Source organism: Callorhinus ursinus, unplaced genomic scaffold, assembly GCF_003265705.2.
Source record: "Callorhinus ursinus isolate GAN/ISIS: 27379988/994484 unplaced genomic scaffold, GSC_fseal_2.0 scaffold17, whole genome shotgun sequence".
NCBI classification, from domain to species: Eukaryota; Metazoa; Chordata; class Mammalia; order Carnivora; family Otariidae; genus Callorhinus; species Callorhinus ursinus.
Window position 1 is genome coordinate 34,781,773 of NW_027397079.1, and position 23,030 is coordinate 34,804,802.

The 23,030-nt window shown below is 56.6% G+C and overlaps 1 protein-coding gene across 2 annotated transcripts in view; it reads left to right on the plus strand.

The window, feature by feature from the left end:
• The first annotated feature begins 307 nt into the window (after positions 1–307).
• ADGRA2 (adhesion G protein-coupled receptor A2) overlaps positions 308–23,030 on the plus strand; it is a 34,238-nt gene continuing 11,515 nt past the window's right edge. For both annotated transcript variants that reach the window (XM_025886198.2, XM_073902463.1), the window contains exons 1-2: positions 308–978; positions 13,455–13,526. In XM_025886198.2, the coding sequence (XP_025741983.1) occupies positions 716–978; positions 13,455–13,526 (335 nt within the window). In that variant the 5' untranslated portion in view covers positions 308–715. The remainder of the gene's footprint in view (positions 979–13,454; positions 13,527–23,030) is intronic.

Sequence of the window (23,030 nt, forward strand, 5' to 3'; positions counted from 1 at the left end):
GCTGAGCAAGAGCGAGGGAGGGTTTCGTGGAAAGTGATGTTGGTTGGCTTTGAGGGCTGGGATGGGTTGTGGAGAGGAAGAGTCCTGGCCCCAGGGGAAGAGGGGCGGGAGAGAGAAGGAGTCTCGGCCCAGGGCGGGCTCGGGGACACGCGCGGCCTCAAGCAGCCTGGCCCGCTCTCGCTCCGAGGAGGGCAGCGGCCGGGCTGCGTAGCGGGAGGCGCTAGGGCCTCGCGGACGGGCGAGCTGGCGAGGGGAGGGCGCCCTCTCCAGAGGGCGGGCGGGGGCTGGCGGCGGCGGGAGCGGCGCCGCGCCGAGCTGCCTCCATCCATGGCACGGAGCGGCGGCGGCGGCGGCGGCAGCAGGAGGAGCCCGGCACGATCCGCTAGGTCCCAGCCCAGCGCGGAGCGAGCAGGCGACGCGGAGGGACCCGGCCTCAGGCGGCCCGGGAGCACGGCGCAGAGACTCGGGCCGCGCCGCCGGGGGCCGCCCGCGCAGCGCTGACAGCCGCGCCCGCGTCCTCCCCGCCGGGGCGCTCGCCGGACATGCCCCCGGGGCGCGGCGGCGGGGACCCCGGGGCTTGCCTCCGCCCAGGGCCCCCTGCCCCGCCCTCGGACGCCCCGGGCCCCCGCTGAGCACGCCTCCCGCAAGCCCAGGTCCCTCTGGCCGGCGCGCAGACGGGCCCCAGCGCTGTGGGTCCCCGCGGGGCGATGGGCTGATGGGCGCCGCGGGACGCAGGATGCGGGGGGCGCCAGCGCGCCTGCTGCTGCCGCTGCTGCCGTGGCTACTGCTCCTGGCGCCCGAGACCCGGGGCGCGCCCGGCTGCCCCGTCCCCATTCGCAGCTGCAAATGCTCGGGGGAGCGGCCCAAGGGGCTGAGCGGCGGCGCCCCCAACCCCGCGCGCAGGAGAGTGGTGTGCGGCGGCGGGGACCTCCCCGAGCCTCCCGAGCCAGGCCTTCTGCCTAACGGCACCGTGACCCTGTGAGTACCCTAGTCGGCCCCGCCCGGCGCGAGCCCCGACGAGGGGACGAACGGAGACAGGACGGGAGGGGCGGGAGGAGGGGGACGGGGACCTTGCCGCCACTTCAGAGACTCTGGGACACGCCTGAGTCCGGGCGCCGAGCAGGGAGACTTGGAGAAGTACGGGGAGGATTAGGGCTCCAGGGGTGTGGAGGAAGGAAGGGGCTTCGGGGGGCGGCTGCGCCCGAGAGAGGGGCACCACCGGCGCCCACTCACCTGCACAGGTGAAGGGAATGCGCGCTGGCGGGACGCCCACGCCCCTTGACTTTCCAGCCTGGGCTGGTGTTGCAGACTTCGGGGACGTGAGGTGGGTGGGCTTGGGGAAGGCTCGGGAAAGATCGACGCCCGCGGCCTCAAAGGTGGCTGCGGTCGTTACCTCCGCGGACGCGTCCTTGGCGGGACTGGAGGAGTCTCCCGGGTTCACCCCGCAGGCCTGGCTCCTCCAGTGGGGGGCGCCCCATCCGCCCCCCCCCCTCCCGCGAGCCTGCCAGCCCCGCTTCCAGCTCGTCTCCATAGGGCAGGCGGAGGGGGGAGGGTGTCGGAAAATCTGTCCTTGGGATTGCGGCGCTTCTGGCCTGAAGGAGACCCCGGCGTCCCGGTTCGTCTCGGGCCCCTCTCCCTCTGCGCGCGTCTGTGAAGTGAGCCGTGCGCCGGGTCCTGCACCCCGCCCTCTTCTTTGCCTCCCCTGGGTATAACCCGAGCTTTGGCTGTTAATCGATTGACTTCTTCGCTCCAAGACTGCGAAAAATAAAACCCGGCTGAGAGGGAGGCGGCTGCCTCCCAGCCTCCTTCCGTCCTCCCGTTTCCTTTCCCAGCCAGGGCCCTACGGAGCCCTCACTCTGGGGCCTGCGAGCGCGGCCCCTCGGGCCGCGCCCCCACCCCAAGCCTCCTCGATGGAGGTCTGAAGCCCCCCCCACTGCCGCAGGAGAATTCGCGACCCCAGCCCGCCGCCGCGGTTTCCTGCTCGGACCACGTGCTCCCAGCTCCACGCACGCCGTGGAGTGGAGGGTCCGGCCCGAGCGGCGGCCCGTGCCTTTCCTGTCCCGGACCCAACCTGCAAGCGCTTCCCCTTTGCTGTCTTCCTGACCCTGGTGGCAACCGTTTCCCCACCGCCCCTTGCCCAGACTTGGGGCTGGCTCACAGTCTATCCTGATTGTGTCCAGAACAATGCAGTAATGCCTCTGGTTGGGTGAGTTCAGAGGCTGCCGGCTTCCTGACAGGACACGACTGGTCAGCCTCTGACGTTGGCCGCCCGGCCTGCATTTTCCCCAGCTGGGGTTTGTGTATGTGTGTGTGTGCGCGCGCGTGCTTGAGTGTATGTGTGTGCACTGGGGGGGGGGGTTTGGAGGCAATGTGTCTGCTTCTCTCCCACGTCTCAGCAGCAGCTCTGGAATATGGCCGTGGCCTGGGAAGGCAGCTGGGGCTGCTCATTCCTGGTCTCTTTGACTGTCCACTGGTGTTAAAGGGTCCAGACAGGCCCGGGCATTCCCCAGCCCACTCAGATCTGGAGGAGAAATATGCTTGCTGTGTGGAATCGTTGGGCCGGTGTCTGTGTGAGCCCCCGCTGGGCAATGATAACTCAGTTCAAGAGAGCGAGGTGTGTGTGTGTGTGTCTATTCGATCTTGTGGTTGTACTTACACACATATGTGGGACACCATCTCCCTGTGTGTCTGCTTGTTGGGATTAAGGAATCCACACATACTGAAGGCAGAAAAGAGGGGGAAAACATTAAAAGGTGGTTTTGCAGTACATCTTAGAATGATTTGGTAACTAATGCTTTCCAGCCATAGCTAATTCCCATCGACGCCACTCCAAGGAGTGAGCGCAGCCGACTCTCGGTGCGAATATATTGTGACAGAGTGGCAGCAAACGTGACTGCTGGCTCACCTTCCCATCCCAAACCATTCCCAGAGGAAGGGCCCCTTCTTTGTCCCAGGCCACTGACCTAGCTGGCTTAAGATACCTTGCAAAGGAACAGCTCCTGAGCCTGGCTGGGCATCCCCACAGCGATGACAGGGCAGGCCCTAGAAGCTCCGAAGAGCCCGCTGGTCCCTCAGCCTGGAGTGTGGCTGAATCCCAGCCACAGACAGATTTCTTGAGCTCTCCCTCCAGGCTCCACCTAATCCCGACCCTGATTGCTGGGCAGGGGCTCTCCTCCCAGGGCTCAGCCCCTCCAGCGCACCCATCCCTGCCCAGCATGCCTCTTGAGGGAAGAAGGAAGAGAAGTGCCGGGAAGGGGCTTCAGCCTGGCAGCAAAACAGGAGGCCAGGAGCTCAAGAACCTTCTCCACACCCTCCCAGACTCCTCTTCCTTACTCTTTCTGTTTCCACACGGATTTCCCCTGCCATCTTTTTGCCTGTCACCTGGTACAAACAACAGGACTTTCGTGGATCGATTTTTGCCCCTGTGGCTTTATCTCCCTCCTCCTCCCCTCTTTTCCTCTAGAATGGGCCACCCGGTCCCAGTCCCCTTCACACCCCACCCTGCTCCCTTGGGTCCTTGGGGGACCCAGGACTCCACCTTGGGAAGCCTGGTAGCCACCAGTGCTGGGACTCTTCAGGCGAACAAAGTGCTAGAAAAGATGCCTGTCTGCAAGGAGCCTCCAGTCTGTGCTCCAAGAAAGCTTTCAGGCAGTTCTGAGGCAATTCTGTGAGAGTCCCGTTTACCTCACTGAAAACCCTTCCACCCTGTTATCCTAACTTCTGCCTTCTGTTTTTGTAGACTCTGTGCCCCCATCTCCCCACCCTTTACTTTTTCCCCTTCTAATGGATTTTCATTCGCAGTTTTCCAGGAAAGCAGAACTCTTGGCTTCCTTCCTGATCCATCTGTCGTCGTCCCCCCCAGCTCAGTCCTCAGGGCAGCTGTGGGTGCCCGATGCCCCTGTCTAGAACAGCAGGCTTTATGGCTCTCCCTCAAGGCGAAAGGTCTCATGGGGGGTGGTGAATTTCAGAGAGAGCCTGGGTACGGGAGGGAGGTGGAGACCCCTGTGAACCCCCCACCCATCCCTGGGCAGCAGCTGATGGGTCTGTCCTTCTGCTTCCCCACTCTGGGAGTGAGAGTGAAGGGGGGCGGGGATTATAAGGAATTCTAGGAAAGGACTGATCATAGCTAACTCCAGAAGGAAATCACCTACAAGGACCTTCTGGGACATCTGAGCAGCCCCTCAGAGGGTTCTGGCCAGTGTCATAAATTCCTAGACCGTCTGCGCTGAAAAGGCCCTTACAGATCAGCAAATCCAGCCCCTGCATCTTCATCTTAGAGCTGAGAGAAACTGAGGCCGGGGTGGGGGGAGGGGCAGTGTCCCTACAGTCACACACTAGCAGACACCAGGATGAGCTGGTTGGGTTCTCTTACACTTCTCTTGGGTGACAGACTCGCCATTCACCTGGCTGGACTTGGGACCCAATGGACGCAAAGCCGCTTTTAAAAACCCAGTTCCTTCCCAGCAGAACCTAGGCCCTTTTGACCTGGGAACATTCCAAGGCTGGGTGGGGAGGGGGCAGGCAAGGTACAGGTCACTCTGGATTCTCCCAGAACCCACAAACCCTTGTCCACTTCGCCTCCCCTTTTTGGGGCAGGGGGTTGTCTACCGCATCAGCAGCCCACATAGGGGAGAAGGGGCATTTGCCATTCCGATGCCCCTACCGGTGGCCACATCCTTTTGCTGGGGGGTTGGTGGTCTTTAGAGATAGCATGGGGGAAGGGGAGGCCCCTTCACAGCCCTTGTGTTTGCTCCAGCCTCAGGAAAGTGGTTCTGGAACACAGATCTCCCTCTGAACCTCCAGCTCTGGACTGGTCCCTCCCCTCAGTGCCCCTCACCCCAGCTGCCGGGATCCAGTTAGGGGAGTTCGGGGCAAAGTGTGCCAACTGCCTTGCACATAGCCTGAGGGGAGTGGAAAGATGCTGGTTGGAGGGGCGGGTCCTTGCCATCTTCCCCACCCCCTTCTCTTCCACCCTCTTTCCCCCATATGGTTCTCATAAGGTCTGGGCTCAGAGACAGCAGTCAGAGGAAGTGGCTGTGTACAGAGAGCTTTTGTGAGGGGAGGAGGGGGAGGGGCAGAGAGCGCGGAGAGAAGGAAAGAAAAGAGGGAAGAGGCTGGGGACAGAATGTGGGAGCAAGCTGGGAGACTCCAGCACCCTACCTCACCGTCCTGATGCAGGGTCTCAGCTGCAGCACGCCCAGCGTGGGCTCCTGACCCCGCCTGCCGGAAATGAGGGGCCCCGAAAAAATCCAGGTTCCCCTCTGACTTCGCAACTACCTGCAGGAGAAGCTGGAGGAGCCCCTTCCCGGAGTTCTTGGGGACTCTTTGGGCTCCCTCATGTGCAGGATGTCAGGGTCCATGGTCCCATCTCAGGGCAAGCACTGGACAGAGAACAGAGTCCCCTGGGGGTTACTGGTTGAGTCCTCACTGCGCCAAAGAGACTGGAGAGGCCACCACACTGAACTCCAAAGACAACCCCTATAATTCAACATCCCAGTGGTTCCAGGACCCAGAATGGGTAATTTGGCCTGAATTATTCAGAACATGTGCACGAACCCAGCCACTCCTGGCCCAAGATGGTCCCTTCCTACCGACTACCATGGATCACCCTTCCGTGATGGGGGAGGGGGTGGTGGGCAATCCCTTGCCCTGGGGGTGTGAGTCTGAGAATTTCCCCCAAAGGCAAAGGCAAACCAGCATAATTTGAACCTGACCATAAATTGACCCTTAAATTGGGGGTCATGTTTTTAAAGGGAGAGAGTTTCCAAGTTTATGCCACGTGAGAATCAGTTAGGGTAAGAACACTTTCCTGAAGGAGAAAAAGTTCCAACCACCTCTGAGTCGATCCATGTCCATCCATTCAGTGGGCTCTCCTCACCAAAGCCCAGAGAGGAGAGGTGAGTTCCCCAACGCCTCACAGTCTGGACCAGTACTCCTCACTCCCTCATGACCCTGAGATAGAGACCCCCCCCCCCCCCCCCCCCCCCCCCGGACCTGACGGAGAGCAGGGGAGAAGAGAGGAGGGAAATGGCCCTGGCTGAGGAACTAGAAGGAAAGTCCGGTAACTGCTCGGAAGGGGCTGCTTGGAGGGGCTGTTTATTTTCATTCCCCCAGCCCGGCGCTCTGTTCTATTTAGAGCTCAGACACTGACAGGACAAAGCTGCCTCCTCCCCTTCCTCCCTCCTCTGGCGGGCCCCCATCCTTCCCAAACTCTAGAACATTCCTTTGCTTTTAGGACTGGGTAATGGGGGTGGGGGAGCAGAGAAACTGTGGAGCATAGCTAACTCCAGCAACTTCCCAGGACCCAGCTTCCCTAGCGCTGGGAGAGGGGAGAGGCCGGTTGGGGGAGCAAAGGGGTGTGCAAGATGGATGGAGCCAGGTGAGGGCAGGGAACAGGGCGGAGAGAGGCCTGAGGAGGGAGTTCCAGCCTGAACTTGAGGGGCCAGACATCTCCCAGCTGGAAAGGGAAGGGAAAGTCTGAGAGTCGCTCTCCCCCCTTCCCACCCACCCACCTAGGGCTCTTTGCCTGCTGGGAACTGTGTGGTGAGGCAGAAACTTTAGACTTCAGGCTCCAGGAGACCTGGTATCCAGGGTGAGAAAAGCCATCAAATATAAGGAGTGGGAGTCTTCAGTCCAGACCCTTCTTTTACTGAGAAGAAACCTCCAGAGAGGGGCTGACCTGCCCAAGATCACACAACTAGCCAGACCCCAGGGCTCTTGGTCCTGGGTCAGCCTCTTTCCATAGGGGCCTCATCCCTGGGGACAGAGCAGGGGAGATGGTGACCCACTCCCTCCATATGGACACATGAGCCAGGGAAAAGGAGCAGATAACCTAATAAACACTTGTGTACTTAGGGGACCTCTGTACAAAATCTCTGCACAGAATACTGGAAATCAGATGGACCCAGGGCAAGTGGTCTCTAAAGCATCCTTCCTGTTGTTTCTCTCCCTCTCGTGCACCACGCACAGCTTAAGGACTACACCCCCAGGTGGCAGCCGAAGTCTCAGGAGGGCTGTACTGTGGAGCCGAGGGATGGGTGCTGTCTCCAAGCTGTCAGGACTGAGCTCTGCTAAGACTGACTGGGTGGGGGGGCAGAGGGAGGAGGGGGAGGCGAGTGGAGGTAGGAGGAAACTGCTCCATGACTTGAGAAAACCCGGGTTCAGCATGAACCCTGTCCGTTGACCACCCCCACCTTGCCTAGAGCTCTGTGCCTCCAGATACCAGTCCCTTCGTTCAGCCAGTGCCTGCTGTGTCCAGCCCCACACCAGTGCCAGGAGGTGAGAGATCTGGTGTCTGACCTCAGGGCCATACGGTCTCATCGTGGAGACTGGATACAGGCTCACAAAGCAGGACAGGATCAGGGCCTCTGGGCTCCCAAGGAAAACTTCTGGGGTAGAAAGATTAAAGTACTAATTTATATTTGAGTGTAAAAGACTGATAACAGGGTGCCTGGGTGGCTCAGTCAGTTAAGCCTCTGCTTTTCCCTCTGCCCTTCTCCCCTGCTTGTGATCTCTCTCTCTCTCAAAAAACAACAACAACAACAAAACAAACGAACAAAAAACCAAGACTGGTAACAAATTGATCCTTTCAGGTTTATTTGTATTTGAAAAGAAATCCACTTTCTTCACCCAAAACCGTGGCTTCCCCTCGGCCATGTTTGGAGAAGCACTTAAGGCCGATTGGGAGTAATTTTCCAGCTTCCTTGAATCGAGTGGACACATATACACACAAGCATTCCATCCGGTCTGACACACGTCCCTCCACCTTCCATGAATGGAAGATTGTAGACCCCACCGTCTCATTGATGTTTGTAGTACTATTGTGTTACACAGGGCCGGGCACACAAAAGGCGTTAGGGTAGACTTGAAGATTGAATGAGTACCCAGGCATGAATGACCACAGCAAACTTGATTCCATGCACTCAAGCTAGGGTGCTGGGGCCCCAAACCCCCAGCAAGACACACCGACCACCTACCACAAACACCCTGAGCCCCTTTCCTCAGGCTGCGGTCTCCCTCAGATTAGTCCTCCCCATCTCAGCCCCAATTTCTTGGTCCTGCCCACTCACCACCAAGCTGGGGTGCCCTTGTAAAGAGGGTAGGTTAGAGAAAAGGAGACAAGAAGGCCCCATACATGGAGCCATTCCAAGACTATTTTCTTTCCTGACCTTGACCTCAGGCACTGCCTGGACAGTTCAGCTTCAAGGCTGAGGTCAGAGGCCATATCCAGACACAACCCCCTACAGCCTAGGGAAGGAAGGTCCTACCTGGGTCTCCTTCTAATCACGTATTCCGGGCTGTGTGGACAGGCTTCCAGCCGGGGGAAGTAATGGCGAGGAAGTTCTGGAGTGCTGTGTGTCCTCTCCACCAGTTAAGTCCCCTGCAGTGAGCCTAAATGGACGTGAAGGGCAGACTGGAAGGGAAGGGAGGCCACAGGAGGGCAGTCTTTAGCCTGAGGCTGTTTGCCAGGGCAGGGCCTGTGGACCAGAGGCAGTTTTGATTTTGGAGACCTTGTTGTCATATCAAGCCTACTGGAATACACCCCCCCTCCTTTGTGAAACATAGTAATTCTTGCTAATCAACGTGATTTGACGTTTGGTTGTTACTTAAGGAAGTGTTAATTGCAATTTTATAGCATTTGTATTTCAGAGGTGGTGATTATTTTTGTAGGTTTCAGACATCTTTGTGGGCCCTGGAACTGCTCAGAGGCCTTGGGCACTATGCCTGCAGGAAGGGCTGGGAGTCCGTTTTCACTTGCTGGTTCAGAGTGGCTATGGGCCTGAGACCGCCTCACTGATGGTCTCCGTAAGACACTCACTGCTAAGGTGCAGATGTTGGAGACAGGTCCTTCTGAGCCCAGAGGGCCCTGGTGATGCCCTGAACTCCAGGCTCAGACTCCCTGGAGAAGCTAGATTCCCCAAGTGTCCAGGCCTGTGGTCCTTGCATCTGTTACAAGTGGAGTGGGGCGGGGGGTGGGCGCTGACATGTATGGGTCTTCCAGCACATGAGAGAACAATTTGGTTCGGGCATGCGTTGGCCCCACGTCCCACGGAGTGGTGCCCACATGACCCCTACAGGGTCATCTCTGATGTGGGGCTGGGATCTGGTGAGTTCCTGTGGCTGCCCAAAGGCCACAGGGCCTCTCTGTAGACGCCAGCCACTCCTTTGGCCTCCAGCCTCATTAGCGGTAACTCCGCTTGCTTGCTTCTCTTCCCTAAAATAGGACCCTAGCTGGGAGAGAGTTCTGGAATGGACTCAGTGTGCCCCCTCTCCTTGGCCAGATTTCAGACTCTAGGGTAAGAGAACAGGGGACTCCAGGGACCGGCCCCCCTGCCTGTGAAAATCTGATGGTGTTGGAGTAGTAGACAGGGAGGGAGGGAAGAAAGCTGGAGATGCTGGGTTGGGTGAGCCAGAGGTCTGAGAGGCGGGTTGGCGTGGTTGAGAAGGAAATCCACCTGGCAGGCTCCTTGTGCTGTTGCAGGGCGAGGGGTTGGTGCAGGCTGAGGAAGTCGCTGTCTGGTAGGGGTGGCAGGGCGGTGAAGAGGGGGCCAAGCTGACACTGTGTCTACGAAGCTGGACAGAACCATAGGGCCAAGGCTCCCTCCTTCCCGGCCTGATGGTTGGGGCCGCCCTGCCTGCTTCCGTCCCATGTGGCAGCCTAGTGTGGTGGGAACATTTTCCTTCCCATTGGACGAGGCTGGCTGTGTGTTTTCCTCTACTCCCAGTAACTGCCAGCTTCCTACCTGCCCCAAAAAACGCCAGACCCAAGCACTTTCTGCCCCAATCACTGCCCTCCCCACCACCCAGACCCACAAGGGGGCAGCTCCCAGAGCTGAACCATTGAACCCATAGGCACAATTGAAGCCATTGTCTGGACAACCTGGGTCTCAAGCAAAATTTCCTCAGCCCCATCTAGGTTGTAAAGGCCAAAAGGTCCAATTATGGGTATTTGGGGACTGGGATCACAGAGATATCTGCCTGAAGTTTGTCCAAGAGCTGGAAATGCGGCAAGAAGGGGGGCCATTGGAGGAGAAGGACAAACCACTGTTTGCCTGGCATCCCTGCTTTTGCGAATGGCTTATAGAGAGTTGGGGATCAGGGACATGCTCTCTGCCTCAGAGAAGTCTCTCCTTTCCAGACTTTCTGGGCTGGGGTTTGCACCGGGCTAGTCAAACTGGAAATGTGGGCTGCAGCTGACCTCCTACTCCTTCCCAGCACAACGGTGGTTGGGGAGGGGGGGGGCTGCCAGAGAGGGTTAGGACATCAAGGGATGAGTTGTGCCTTGTTCTGAGCCACCGTCTCATCTTCACCTGCATCAGGGGCTGCTCCCCAATTCTGTGCTCTGCTCCCATACCATCACACACACACACACACACACACACACACACACACACACACACACACACACACACCACCCCAGTTGCCTCCTATCTCACAAGCAACCCAAACTTCCTCCTGGGGAGGTGCAGCCCAGGAGGAAACCAGATAAGGGTTAAGCCACCAGCCACACGTGGCCCCCGAGCACCTGTAATGTGGCTGGTCTGAACTGAAATGTGCCAGAACAGTAGAACACACACAGCTTCCAAAGTCTCCATAAAAAAAAAAAAAAGGAAAATATCTCGTTAATAATTTTGCATATTGATTACATATTGAAATGATAACTTTAATACATTGGGTTACTAAAATACATGATTAGAATTAACTTTTTAACTTTAAAAAATATGGCTACTAGAACATTTGAAATTGCATACTCAGTTCACATCATCGTATACTTCCACTGACCAGCTCTGGGTTAAAGAATTTGGGGTATGCAAAAGGTGTTCAGGGGTTAAAGGCTGAAGAGTCTGAAGAATGTGGGGTGTACCCCAATACCACTTCTAGACCTGTCTGGACAGGATCCTCAAATTAGGATCCCAGGTTTTAATCTCAGGGAGTTGGAGGATTTTTTTAAATTTCCTGTTTTCAATTCAATGATCTTTATTTTTTCTTTATTAAAGATTATTTATTTGAGAGAGGGAGACAGAGTGAGAGGAAAAAAGCACGCACGCATGCATGAGCATGAGTGGGGGGGTGGGGCAGAGGGAGAGGGAGAAGCAGACCCCCCCACACACTGAGCAGGGAGCCCGATGTGGGGCTCCATCCCCGGACCCCAGGATCATGACCTGAGCCGAAGGCAGATGCTTAACTGACTAAGCCACCCAGGCGCCCCTCAATTCAATGATCTTTAAGCAAAAATCTTTTGCAGATAATTTTGAGATAATTATTTATTAGAAGGTATTTCCTAGATATTCCCAGATAAGTGCAGAGACCTTAATAAAATTAGACAAATCTTTTAGACAAAAAAAAAAAAAGAAGGTATTTTCCTAGTGTTAGATTTTCATTTCGAAAGTCAATGTTTCTCACACTAGAATCCTCAGACGTATTCTCAGGAAATAAGATACTTTTCCCCTCCCTTTAACAGGTCTCTACTCAAGTTTGAGAAATAATATTCTCGGGCTTCCCCCTTCATGAACTGGGCTGTGATAATCTGGCAGCCCTGTCCCTCTCTCCTTCCATACCTCCTCCCTCCCCCTGCCCCCAGCCTCATCAGCACCCTCATTCCCACAAACCCAGGAGGGGGCAGCCCCTGGGAGAGACCCTTGGGACTGGGGGACCGGGGAGGTTGAAACACATGCCTTTTGTCCACCCTTCTTCCTGACACTTCAGGACCCCTCTCTGATATTACTAAAAGTACCGAGGGGTCCTCTCACCCTCTTTGACATTTAATGCAACCTCTGAGCCTCAGACTCTGGGGGCATGTGAAGGGGATGAAACAGAGATGAGGTGAGGCGGGCTTTGGTTTATAAGTCACACTGTGAAGAGCCTGTCACCACTGAGGGGGCCACCACCAGGGCCTGAATGAGACCATTAGAGGCCCTAAGAACTGACACAATTATTTATGATTTACCACCACCGTGGATAATGCCAATTAAAATGAGAATAAAGAGGGCCATGTGAGTTCTAATTATTCATATAATGACAACTATGATGAACTTTTTGAAATGTCAAGATTGTGTGTATGTGAGAGAGAGAGAGCGCGCCATTTGGAAACCCAACATCCCCCCGCACCCCATAACCCCTTCACACAACCACTCTTCAGGAGCTGCTAGGAAGTGTCAGCGTTGGAGGGACAGTTAGGTGGGGACTAGAAGGTAGGAGGGGTCTATCTGGAAAGCAGAGAAGGGAGGAAGCCCCCTTCCACTCTTGCCTCCATCCTGGCCATTGTCAGTTCTCCATGAGCCTCCTGAAGTTGGACTGGCTGGAACGTCAGATGTCTGGGGTCCTCGCCCTGCCTGTCTTGATATATTCACCTAGTGTTCACCAGTAAGCTTGGGGGCAGAGCTCTAGACAGCTGCCTGCATGCCTTGTCCCCACCCCCCACCTGAGAGCCGAAGTCCATCCCAGAGGCTGCCCACTCAAGAGAAGTTTCCAGACTTGTACCTCTGGCCTTCCCATGTCCCCCAATAAGAGCAAAGAAGTGAAACCCTTTGTCTCGGCTCAGAGCAGGCAAAAGTTTGGGCTGCGAGGCTCATTAAAGCGTTTTAATAAGCAATTAACTCAAAGGATGAGCCCTTTGGCTGGTCTGGAACTTCCTCCTCCCAGGGAGGGAGTCTGGCAGAGAAAGGCTAAGTGGGTGGGCAGAGTGGGTTTAGTCAGTAGCTTGGGGCCTCTCTCCTCCCCCTCTAAATACAAATAAATAAACAGAACCTCTGAGTGGGCAGAGGCAAAGGCTGAGGCCTGGGCCTCCACCAGGCAGGCCCCAGGGCTCTATCAGTTTTCTGTCGAGGCTGAGGCCGCAGACAGGCTTGGGGAGGCAAGGGTGCTCAGTGCCTCTGTACTGGGGGCCTTTGGGGACCGGGAAGAGTCCCCTTGTGGGAAGTCCTCCGCTCACAGAGTGGGGCCCAAGGAAGGGCAGCTCCTTGCACCTGCCTCCACACCTGCGGGGCCTCCTGTTTCACCTGCCAGAGCCCTGACCCGGTTCGGGCCGTTCTCCCTACCACTCTCCTCAGGATGTGGGGCTGAAGGCCTGTGAAGGACAGAGCCCCGGGGGGCAGGCGGAGAGCTCTGTGGCTCAGGCCTGTGGTTCCAAGGTGTAAAGGGGGCGTCGCAACTTGACGCCCACTCAGCCCACTTGCCTACAGAGCCCTAAGTCAGGTCCAGGCCATGGGGGAACCCAGGGCAGGTGAAATGTCTGATTTGGAGCTCAGTGGGCTAATCGGTCTGCCTGAACCATTCACTGGCTCTTTCCTATAATCTGGAGCAGAGGGTGGGGCTCCTGCCTTGCACAACTTCAGGGGGTGCCATTGATACAGAAAGCGACATGGTTATACCAGGGAAACCGTATCCCCTCTCCATCCACACTTTCTGGCTTGTAACAGCATGTTCTCCTGCCTGTGTTCTCCCTGTTCCTTCAGGCTCTTGAGCAACAACAAGATTACTGGGCTCCGGAATGGATCCTTCTTGGGACTGTCCCTGCTGGAGAAGCTGTAAGTGCTGGGGCAAAGTGGGGCGGAGTTGGGGGCCGGTGGTCATGGGCAAGAAGTCAATCCAGGCAGGATGAGGAGGGACCCCTCAACCCCAGAACCTGCTGGCTAAGTGGGGTCCAGAGTCAGACCCACGGGAACCCTGCCCAGGGCTTGACCACCAGGTGGAGGGTACGGAGAGAGGGACCAGCTCCTTCCCCAGTGACAGCAGTGAGAAGTAGGGAAACCTTGCTGGTCTAGGGAAGGATGGGGCTCAGGGAAGTTCATTAACGCTCTTTAATGAGCAATTAGCTGTGAGGGCTGAGCCCCTTAGCTGGCCAGATGCCACCTCCCTGCTCCAGCTGGGGGCCCAGCATAAAAGGGCTGAGGAGGATTTAGTGGGACTGAGGCCTCTTCCCCCCCACCCCCGCCCCGCAAACAAATCAACAAACAAAGCCCATGGGGCTAGTGCCCTGGGCCGAGGGTGGGGAGAGTGGATCCCATCCAAAGGGCCCCCACCCCACCGGCCCTGGTTTGGAGCTGCATCCTCCGGGCTGCCCTACAGGCCCAGGCAGCCTGGCTCTGCGCTCAGGACTACAGGGGCCCTGCTAGCCAGAAGGGACTTTTTTTCCCAGAGTTGGGGGCCTGACTTAGTTGAGGGCAAGTCACTTAACCTGCCAAATGAGGGGACTGACGCAGCCCCTCGATTCCCCGCTCAGGTGGCCTGCCCCAGGAACCACAGCCCGTACGACAGCTTTGGGTCCTGTCTCCTCCACAGGAGACCTGGGCCCCTGTCCCTCCTGGAGCCTGATCCTTGCATTCTCCCCTGCCTCCGGCACCCTGTCTCCTGCCTCTGCTCCCACCCTGCGGGGCGTTCCCAAATCCTTCAACAGGGCCCCTGCCCCTTGACTTCCATTTTTCCCCGCCAGGCGTGGATCAGTGTGATGGAGGATACAGAAAAATAAGGTGGAAGCCTGCCCTCAAAGAGCCCGAGATTACGGTCTAGTGGAGACTGCCAGTGCCATGTGTGTTAGAATTCAGTAGGTTGGGGTTTCCATAAAACCCAAAGGAGGGACGTCACTGACCGGTGAAGGCTGGAAAATTCGAGGGTAATTGGGAGGCAGTCTCTCCATGACATGGAGTGTAGATCTTCAACCATGACAACAACCTTACAAGGTTACCTCTATGACAGCCCACTTCACAGGGGAAGGGAAAAGCTGTCTCGCAAACTCCCCAGCCTGTGAGGAAGGCGCGGTGGCCTGGCTGGCTTCGTGGCGGTGGGAAGGGGCAACCCCATGTTGGGGGTGGAAGGCCGAGCACGTTCTGTCGGATCTGGGGCGTGGCCGGGGTGGGAGGGGGTGTTGGGACGTTGGTGGTGGTGCATGCACACAGCGCCGTGACCAGGTCCCTCCACTGTCTGCTCTGTCGCTCACAGACCGGGTGTCCAGACGAGGAAAAAGGGCTGCCACCGAGCGGCTAGCAAAAAGTGTCCTGGGTACCGACAGATCGGGAACATTTTCCTCTCCCACAGGCAGTCAGGCGTGTGGGAGCTCTGATTCCTGAGCTCAGCCCAAGCTTGGTCTCCGAGGGCTGAGTGGCAGGAAACCACTCGCTCCTTCCAGGAATCTTTTGGAGGATGACAAACTGCAGCTGCCTCCAGCCCGTTGCCGCCCAGAGGCGCTGTCGCTTCTCCTTACCGTGAGCCAGACAGCTCTGAGCCTCTCGTGGCCCCACTGGCATCTTCCCATCTTTACCCCTCTCACTTTATCAAAGACCTGCCGGGTCTCCCCGCTTCTCCTCCGTTAGTCTCACGAGGGTCAACTTCCTGATGAAGAAGAGAAGAGGGTCCTTTCCTTCCCACCCCTGCCCACGTACTGAATCCCCCCAGCACCGGGGACCCGGGTGACGGTGCAGCAGGTGCTTTCAAAGCATGGGAAGCAGAGAGAAATGAGAGCATGGTCAATGACGAAAAGCTGAATCACATGGCGGGGCAGGAGCGTGGGGCGGGAGACAGATGAGAGTTCAGAATCCTGAGTGTGAGCCCTGCTCTGTTAGGAATCATCCAAGGCCTTCATTCTAGAGATATGTACTGAGCCCCCTTTGTGTGCCGAGCTCTGTTCTAGGCATTGGGAGTGGACCCAGCGCCTGCCCTCAGGGAACTTACCCTCTATGGAGGGGACACAGAAAATGGCAAATAAATGTGTAATATATCAGGTGATAAGTCTACAAAGAAAAACAAAGCAGGGTTAGGGGGAAAGAAAGCAGTGATGGTAGGGGGAGGCTGCTATTTGGTGTAGCGAGGTCAAGGAAGGCCTCGCTGACAAGGTGACTGAGCCCGAGGTCTGAGGGAGGGAGGAATCTGGAGGGGAAGGCCCTTGGGTCCCCTCTATGCCTGATGGGTCCGGGGAGCAGAAGGACCTGTCGATGGGAAGTGGTAGGAGCTGAGGTCAGAGTGATGCCGCGGTGGGTGCCAGGTCTGGGATCTCAGTTTCCTCATCTGTACAAAAGGGGGGGTAGGGTGATTTGTAAGCTACGTTACGGATTTTCAATGCTATGACCCTTGGATGTGTATGTGTGTGATACCCACGAGTGCTGCTTGAGAAGGAAAAAAAATCAGAGCACCCAAGGTTGCAGCCAGGCTTTCCAGAAGAGGGGAAGCCTCTGGGCAGAGGCGTGTGCTGTGTTCAGCAGGTATGCATGCTTCCCAGGGATAGAAAGGCCGGGCAGGGGCTGTAGGAGCCCAGGACCTCCAGCCTGGCTGATCACCACTGTTTCAGTTGGGTTCTCCAGAGAAAGAAAACCAATAGGAGATGTGTGTGTGTGTCTTTATATAGATATGTAAAGAATTATTTTATATTAGTTCTTTATAAAGAAATTTATTTTAAGGAAATGGGTCATGTTGTTTGTGGGGGCTGGCAAATCCAAAATCTGTAAGGCCAGGCCAGCAGGCTGGGAAGTCAGGCAGGAGTTGATGCTTTAGTCTCCAGACAGAATTTCTTCTCCAGGAAACCTCAGTTTTTTTTTTTTTTTTTTTTTTTTTTTTGCTCTTAAGCCCTTCAACTGATTAGATGAGGCCCACCCTTGTTATCCAAGGTAATCTCCTTTATTTAAAGTCAACTGCTTGTAGATGTCCACCGCATCTACAAATTACCTTCACAGTAACACCTCCATTAAGTGTTTGATTAAGTCACAAGGTGCTATCGCCTGGCCGAGTGAACACATAAAACTAGTCCTCAAAACCACTGTCCCACCATCCCAGGGATGGGGAGAGATCCTATGCCCCACTCCCAGAGATGCTAATTCATCAGGTCGGAAGGGGCCTGGGAATTTTTTACAAGGTATGCAGACGATTCTCATGCTCATCCGGGGTTGGGAACCAGTGGACCAGATGACCCCGAGACTGTGGGCCTATTCATCACAAATGAGACGCTGTGGCCTGGCGTGCAGTTGGTGCCAGGAAACACTGATCTCTCTGTCCTGTCAAGCTCAGACATCCAGGCTTGGGCAGCTGAGTCCATGGCAGCTTAACATCCCACAGTCTGTGAGCTGCAAGTCCCGTGGGAGGGTTGGGGCCTAGCCTAATAACTGAAATGGTAGGTCTGGGCTGCAGAGAATGCCAGCATTGCCTCCTTGTGCTGAGAGCCTCTCTGGCCTTTGAAAATGGGTCAAGTATAAGCGTATGGGGGGAGGAGGTCAGCCTGGTCCCTGTTAATGGCAGGGGCTTGAGGCTGGGAGGGGATACGGACAGGGCGCTGCGTGGGGATGTGCCTTCGATGATCTCAGGGGAGGACAGGTGCTCCAGAAAGGCTGGGGGAAGAGTGGGGGACTTACCTTGTGGGGCTCTATCAGCCAGGCAGGATGGACAAGAAAAGCGTATGGGGGGAGAGTGGGGGACTTACCTTGTGGGGCTCTATCAGCCAAGCAGGATGGACAAGAAAACCTTAAACAGGGTCCAGCAGAGCAGTTCACCGCCAGCCCACGGCGTGTACAGAATCGTCCAGATGGGCGCTGAGGCCCTGTCTCTGAGCCTTCCCCTCTGTATCCCACCAGCCCTCAGCATGGACAAGCCTGTTACCCAGAGGAAAGACTTCTGGGGTGGAGGAGACGGGGTGGGCCAGGAAGGGCACGGAACTCCATTCTGGAGTCAAAGAGGCCTGGGACTGAGTCCTGCCTCTGTCATTTACTTTCTGCGTGCCTCCCCAAGCCTGGGGTTTCTCCCCTGGAAAAGGGGGCAATACGGGACTCCTAGACAGGCTGTCGTGGGGACGGCATGGGCTTTCGGTAAATGCCTGTTCCCTTCCCTTCTCCTCGGGAGAGTTTGAAGTTGCAAGATGTTATGTCGGCAGCCCCCCGTTGCACGGGATTTGCCCAGAGCTCCCCAGCCTTGGCGGGCAGTCCTGGAGCTGAAACGAGCGTGCGTGCATGCGTGCCTGCCGAAAGTACTCGCAGCTGGCCCACCCCTCTGGTCCCTGGCATCTCCGCCCACATCCCCCACCACGCGCCTTCAACAGGAAGCAGGCCACCAGAAGACCTTCCCGGGCTCCCAGGGTGCCCCGGCCACAGTGGGAAGCTCCCCAGAATGGGGACCAAGTGGGCCACGGGACAGCCAGCCCCCAGAAGAGGCCAAGGGAGAGAGCCTGGGCATGCACGCGACAGCGAGGGGCTCTGTGTGGACACACGGCCCCAGAGGCCTGTGCATGCCTGGAGGAGAGGACCTGGTGAGGGGAGCCTGGTCAGCCCCAGGATGATTTGTCATTGCCTAATGAGATTAATGAGCCCAGGGGGCTGGTATGCGGCGGTGCTGGGGCACTCATTAGAAGCAGATGCTCATGGGAATGGGGGGGGGGGCTCCGGGGGTGGAGTGGTTCTCACCCGCCAGGTGGTTTCCATTAATCTATGGGCGGGGCCATGAGCAAGGCCGCCTGGCCGGGTCCTCCTCCCCTTCCCATCCCCACTCACACTGGGGAGGAATGCCGGAGAGAGGCTGCTGACGCTGGGAACAGCTGAGGGCTGGGAAGGGAGGCTTGTGGGCTTGGGGACAGCCCTCGTGCCTGCCCTCGTAGCCCCAGTGCCTGGCAGAGTGTCCATGCTGAATAAATAACTGTTGGATGATCTCAGAGACAAGAGGGGCCCGGCAGGGGGTGGGACCATCTCGGGTTTTCTCCCGCCAGATCCTCTCCCTGCCCTCCCCCACACACCCTCCATACCTGCGCAGGGGTCTGGCCGGCTTCTCGGCCAGCCCCCGCTTTCGAAAGACCCTTGGAAGTCCTGGAGGGTCCAGGGAAAGCTGCTGTGCGGCCTCCGAACCTATAATTTGGTTTCTAAACCCACAAGCGGGGAGGTCTTTGGGGGCCGGAGGGAGCCAACTTGGGGCCACCCCACCCTGTCCAAACGTGGTACACGGCTCGTCCTCACACGTGCACGCTCTGGTGTGCAAACTCACTCTTTAACAGCTTTCGCGAGATAGAATTATCATCCCGGAACGTTCGCCCACTAAAAGTGTGCCATCCGATGGCTCGGGGTGTATTCACACAGTTGTGCAGCCATCGTCGTCTAATTTTAGAACATTTTCATCATCTCCAAAAGCAACCGTGCATCATTAGCAGCCACTCCCCACTCCCCCTCCTACTCCCAGCCCTAAGCAACCACTAATCTCTCTGCCTCTGTAGATCTGCCTATTCTGGACATTTCATCTAAATGGAATCATATCATATGTAATCCTTTATAACTGGGCTTTTTTCACTTAGCATAATGGCTTCAAGCCTCATCCAGATTATAGCATATATCAGCAGTTCATTCCATAAAATACGGCCGAATAGTATTCTGTTGTGCGAATGGAACACAGAAGCTTTATCCGGTGACGGGCACTTGGGATGTTTCCACTCTGGGGCTGTGACCATTCCTGTTCAGGATTCTGCGCGGACGTACCCTTCTTTCTCCTGCACATGTACCTGGGAGTGCAATTGCTGGGTCCCTTGGTAACTCTGCCGAACTGGTTTTCACGGTGGCTGCACCATTTTACGCCAGTAATGTATAAGGGGTCCAGTCTTTCCACACCCACATCAACTCTTGCTGTGGCCCATTTTTTCTATTATCACCATCTTAGCGCATATGAGGTGATATCTCACTGTGGTTTTGCTTTGCATTTCCCTAATGACTTAAGAGTGTCGACTCTCTCTTCGTGTGTTATTTGGTCATTTGTATCTGCTCGTTGAAGAAATGTCTATGCAAGTCCTTTGCCCATTTTTTTCAGCTGATTTGTCTTTTTATTATTAGAGTTGGAAGAGTTCTTTGTATGTTCTAGATAGGAGTCCTTTATCAGATACATGATTTGCAAACATTTTCTCTCATTCCCTGGGTTGCCTTTCACTTTCTTGATGGTGTCCTTCAGAGAGCAGAAGTTTTAAGTTTTTATGAAGTCCACTTTATTAATCTCTTTTGTTGCTTCTGCTTCCATACTCAGTCTTACACTCAGCTTCCTGAGCTCCAGCTTTCCCAAGAAGGGTATAGGGTATGATTTGCTCTCAGGAACAGCCCCCCTCCCCGACTTCTGCCATAGAGTCCATTCTCCATACTGGCATAGATACAGGGAGAGGATGCCTTGAGTCAGGGTAGCCTGCTCTGGGTTGGGCGAGGGGTGGTCGGGAGAGGAGGCTCCATCCACACACCAAACCTTTCCCAGCTTCCAAGACCTGGGCTCTATGGAGGCAGGGAGAAGATGAGAGATTCCACATCATAGAAACATCTGTTCACCCCCATGACCTCACCTAAGAAATGAAGGGATCTTGGGGTACCTGGATGGCTCAGTCGGTGGAGTTTGCAACTCTTGATGTTGGGGCTGTGAGTTCGAGCCCCACCCTGGGTGTAGGAATTTCTTAAAATTTTTTTTAAATCTTAAGGGAAAAAAAGGAAAGAAATGAAGGGATCAGATTAGACAATCCAGGGCAGGGGTTCATCACCTGGGTTCCACAAGCCCCCTGAAATCATGGACACAGTGTTGGGTAGAGTGCATTTTTCTGAGGCAGGAGTCCATAGCAAGAAGCACCAACCTATCGGGACCTTGCTGGTCAAAAAAAAAAAAAATCCAAGTTCTAGGATAGCATTTCCTCCTGCTGCTAGGGAGGGTAGAGCCCCAACCTGCTTCCCCTGCCTTAGAGACCAGGACCCCACCGGGCTGTCAGAGCTCAGCCCAGTGAGCAGCCGTGGGCCTGCACCCCTCAGGAGAAGACCCAGGCCTGGCCCTTCTGGGCACTCGAGGGGCTGCCTGGGTCACCCCTGAAACCACTCTGTGGGCGTGAGGCAAGGGGGCAGGAATGCCAGCGCTTGGTGGAAGCTCCCCTCTCAGAGGGCCCCGGCATGGCTCTGGGCGGCAGGAAATCCAGGGCAGGAAGGGGCTGGGGCCCAAGTGGCCGCCTTGCTCCCATCTGCAGAGCATCAGTGGGGCAGGCGGGGTGGGGGCTCTCAAGGGGGGCCAGGGAGGAAATGAGAATAAACACAGCGAGCGGAGAGGGAAGAGGCGGGGGGCTGCGGCCTCAGCCCCTTGGCAGCCCATGAAGGGAAGTGACACAATGAGGAATGTGTTTCCCTCTGCCCGTCCCCTGCGTGGGGGTGGGAGGCAGAGCCCTGAGAATGGCCAGACCCCAACCGGGGCCAGGGGGCACATGCTGGAACGGCACCGGAGGGGGTTGCTTTGAGGGTGGGGAACCAAAAGGGGGGTGCCGGCAGGAGGGGCAACCCAGGGCAGGCGGGGCACTCCCCCCCCCAACCCCGTCCATCTCCGGTCTCCATACTGCATGAGCATCCAGGGTCTGCGTTCTTGCACGTTCCCTGCTGGGGTACCACCAGCACGCCTGAGTATGGAAGCCATCTCTTCTTTAGGAAGCTGGCCCCTTCTGGTGGCTTTCCCTTCTTTCTCAAGGGGCTTAGGGTTATGGAGGCCAAGTCCTTGGTATGAGGGTGTTTCATTTCTCTCTCTCTCTCTCTCTCTCTCTCTCTCTGGGTGTTTTTGTCCCCAGCTGGGACTGGCTATGCGAAAACAGGCCCCCTGGTGGGATGGCACCTCCCCATCCTGGACACCCATTTCCTCTCCCAGAGCTGGGAGTGGCTGGTTAACCCCCTCCTACCCATAATCCAGACATATCCCTGAGACTTTGGCAGGCAGGGCCAAGTGCCCCGTGTGTCAGCCTGGGCTGGAGGGTCACAGGGCCTTGGAAAACAGGTCGACCCCAGATATCTCTGTCAATCTCCTCCTTCCTGTGTAGGCTCTTTCCAACAGGTTGATTAATTCCAGGAATCCTCCACCCCAGCCCTCTGCCTCATAAGCACCCTCTGCCTGGGTGGAGAGCAGAGAGCAAGCAAGGAGGCTGCAGCCCCCATCCCAGGGTCCCAGGAGGGCAGGCAGGCTGGCTGAGGAGTGAGGCTTCCTGCCACATTGCTCTGTGGGGCTGCAAGCGTGCTGGTTGGGCTCAGGAAAGACTCAGGTGGTCCTTGAGTAGTTGGGTGAATGGCCAGTTGGTGGTCTAAGCACCTCTTCTGGTGGCTGTGCTCAGAAAGCAGAGGATGGGAGGGTAGCCAGTGGGCCAGCACTCACCTTGGTCCTTAGTGGCCCCAGAGAGCTGCCAGTCTGGTTTTGAGCTGGGGCCAGGTGGGCACTGGTGGGGCCCCAGGGGGCAGGAACTGCCCCTTCACCTCTGTCCCCGCCACCACTGGGGGAGGGGATGTAAGGGAGGAGGGTTGCTGTCTGGTCATGTGGTTGCCTTTGAGCAACCAAATCCTGGGACAGAAGCTGCTCTGATGACTAACCTGCACTTCACTCCCCTGAGTGGGTGGCCCTTGGCCCCATGGAGCCCTGGGGTGGGGAGGCACCACCTTCTGTCTGGACCCGCTGGAGCTCAGCCCAGGGATGGCGTTTCCCTTGCCACCTTCCCTCAGCACTGTGGGCTCCTAGGAGACCCTGGGGGGACGGGGGGGGAGGCAGGTGAGCAAGTCTTTACCCCCTCAGCCTTGCCTTCCTCTTCTGAAGAATGAGGGGCTGCCATGGGGGTTTATAATTCTGCCTTGGAGTCAGAGACCCGGGTCAGCCTGCAGGCGGTCATCAGCTGCCTGACCTGTTTCCTCACCTGTCAGATGGAGAGATCAACATGGACAGAACAGCTATGGAAGTACCTCCCCCAGGGCCAGGCTCCAGAAGATCTTACCTTTGTATAGCAATTTACGAAAGACTTAAAAAAAAAAAAAAAAAAAGACTTTCCCTCCCATTTTCAAATGGTTCTCATAGCCCCTGTGAGATCCTTGGCAGCTCAGATGGGAGCGACCTGGGTGAGGCCTCCCGGCTCCTAGTTCAGTGCTGGCTCCATTCCTTGTTTCCACCCAAGGGGACCCCATCCCATCTCTTGGCTTCTATATTCTTCCTGACATCTTTCTGACCAGCACCCCTTGATGGTAGCCGGGGGAGGGGTGGGTGGCAAGGAGACCTATCTGAGAGTTGGGGTCCTTCGTCCAACCTCCCCACCAGCACTGAGGAGAGTA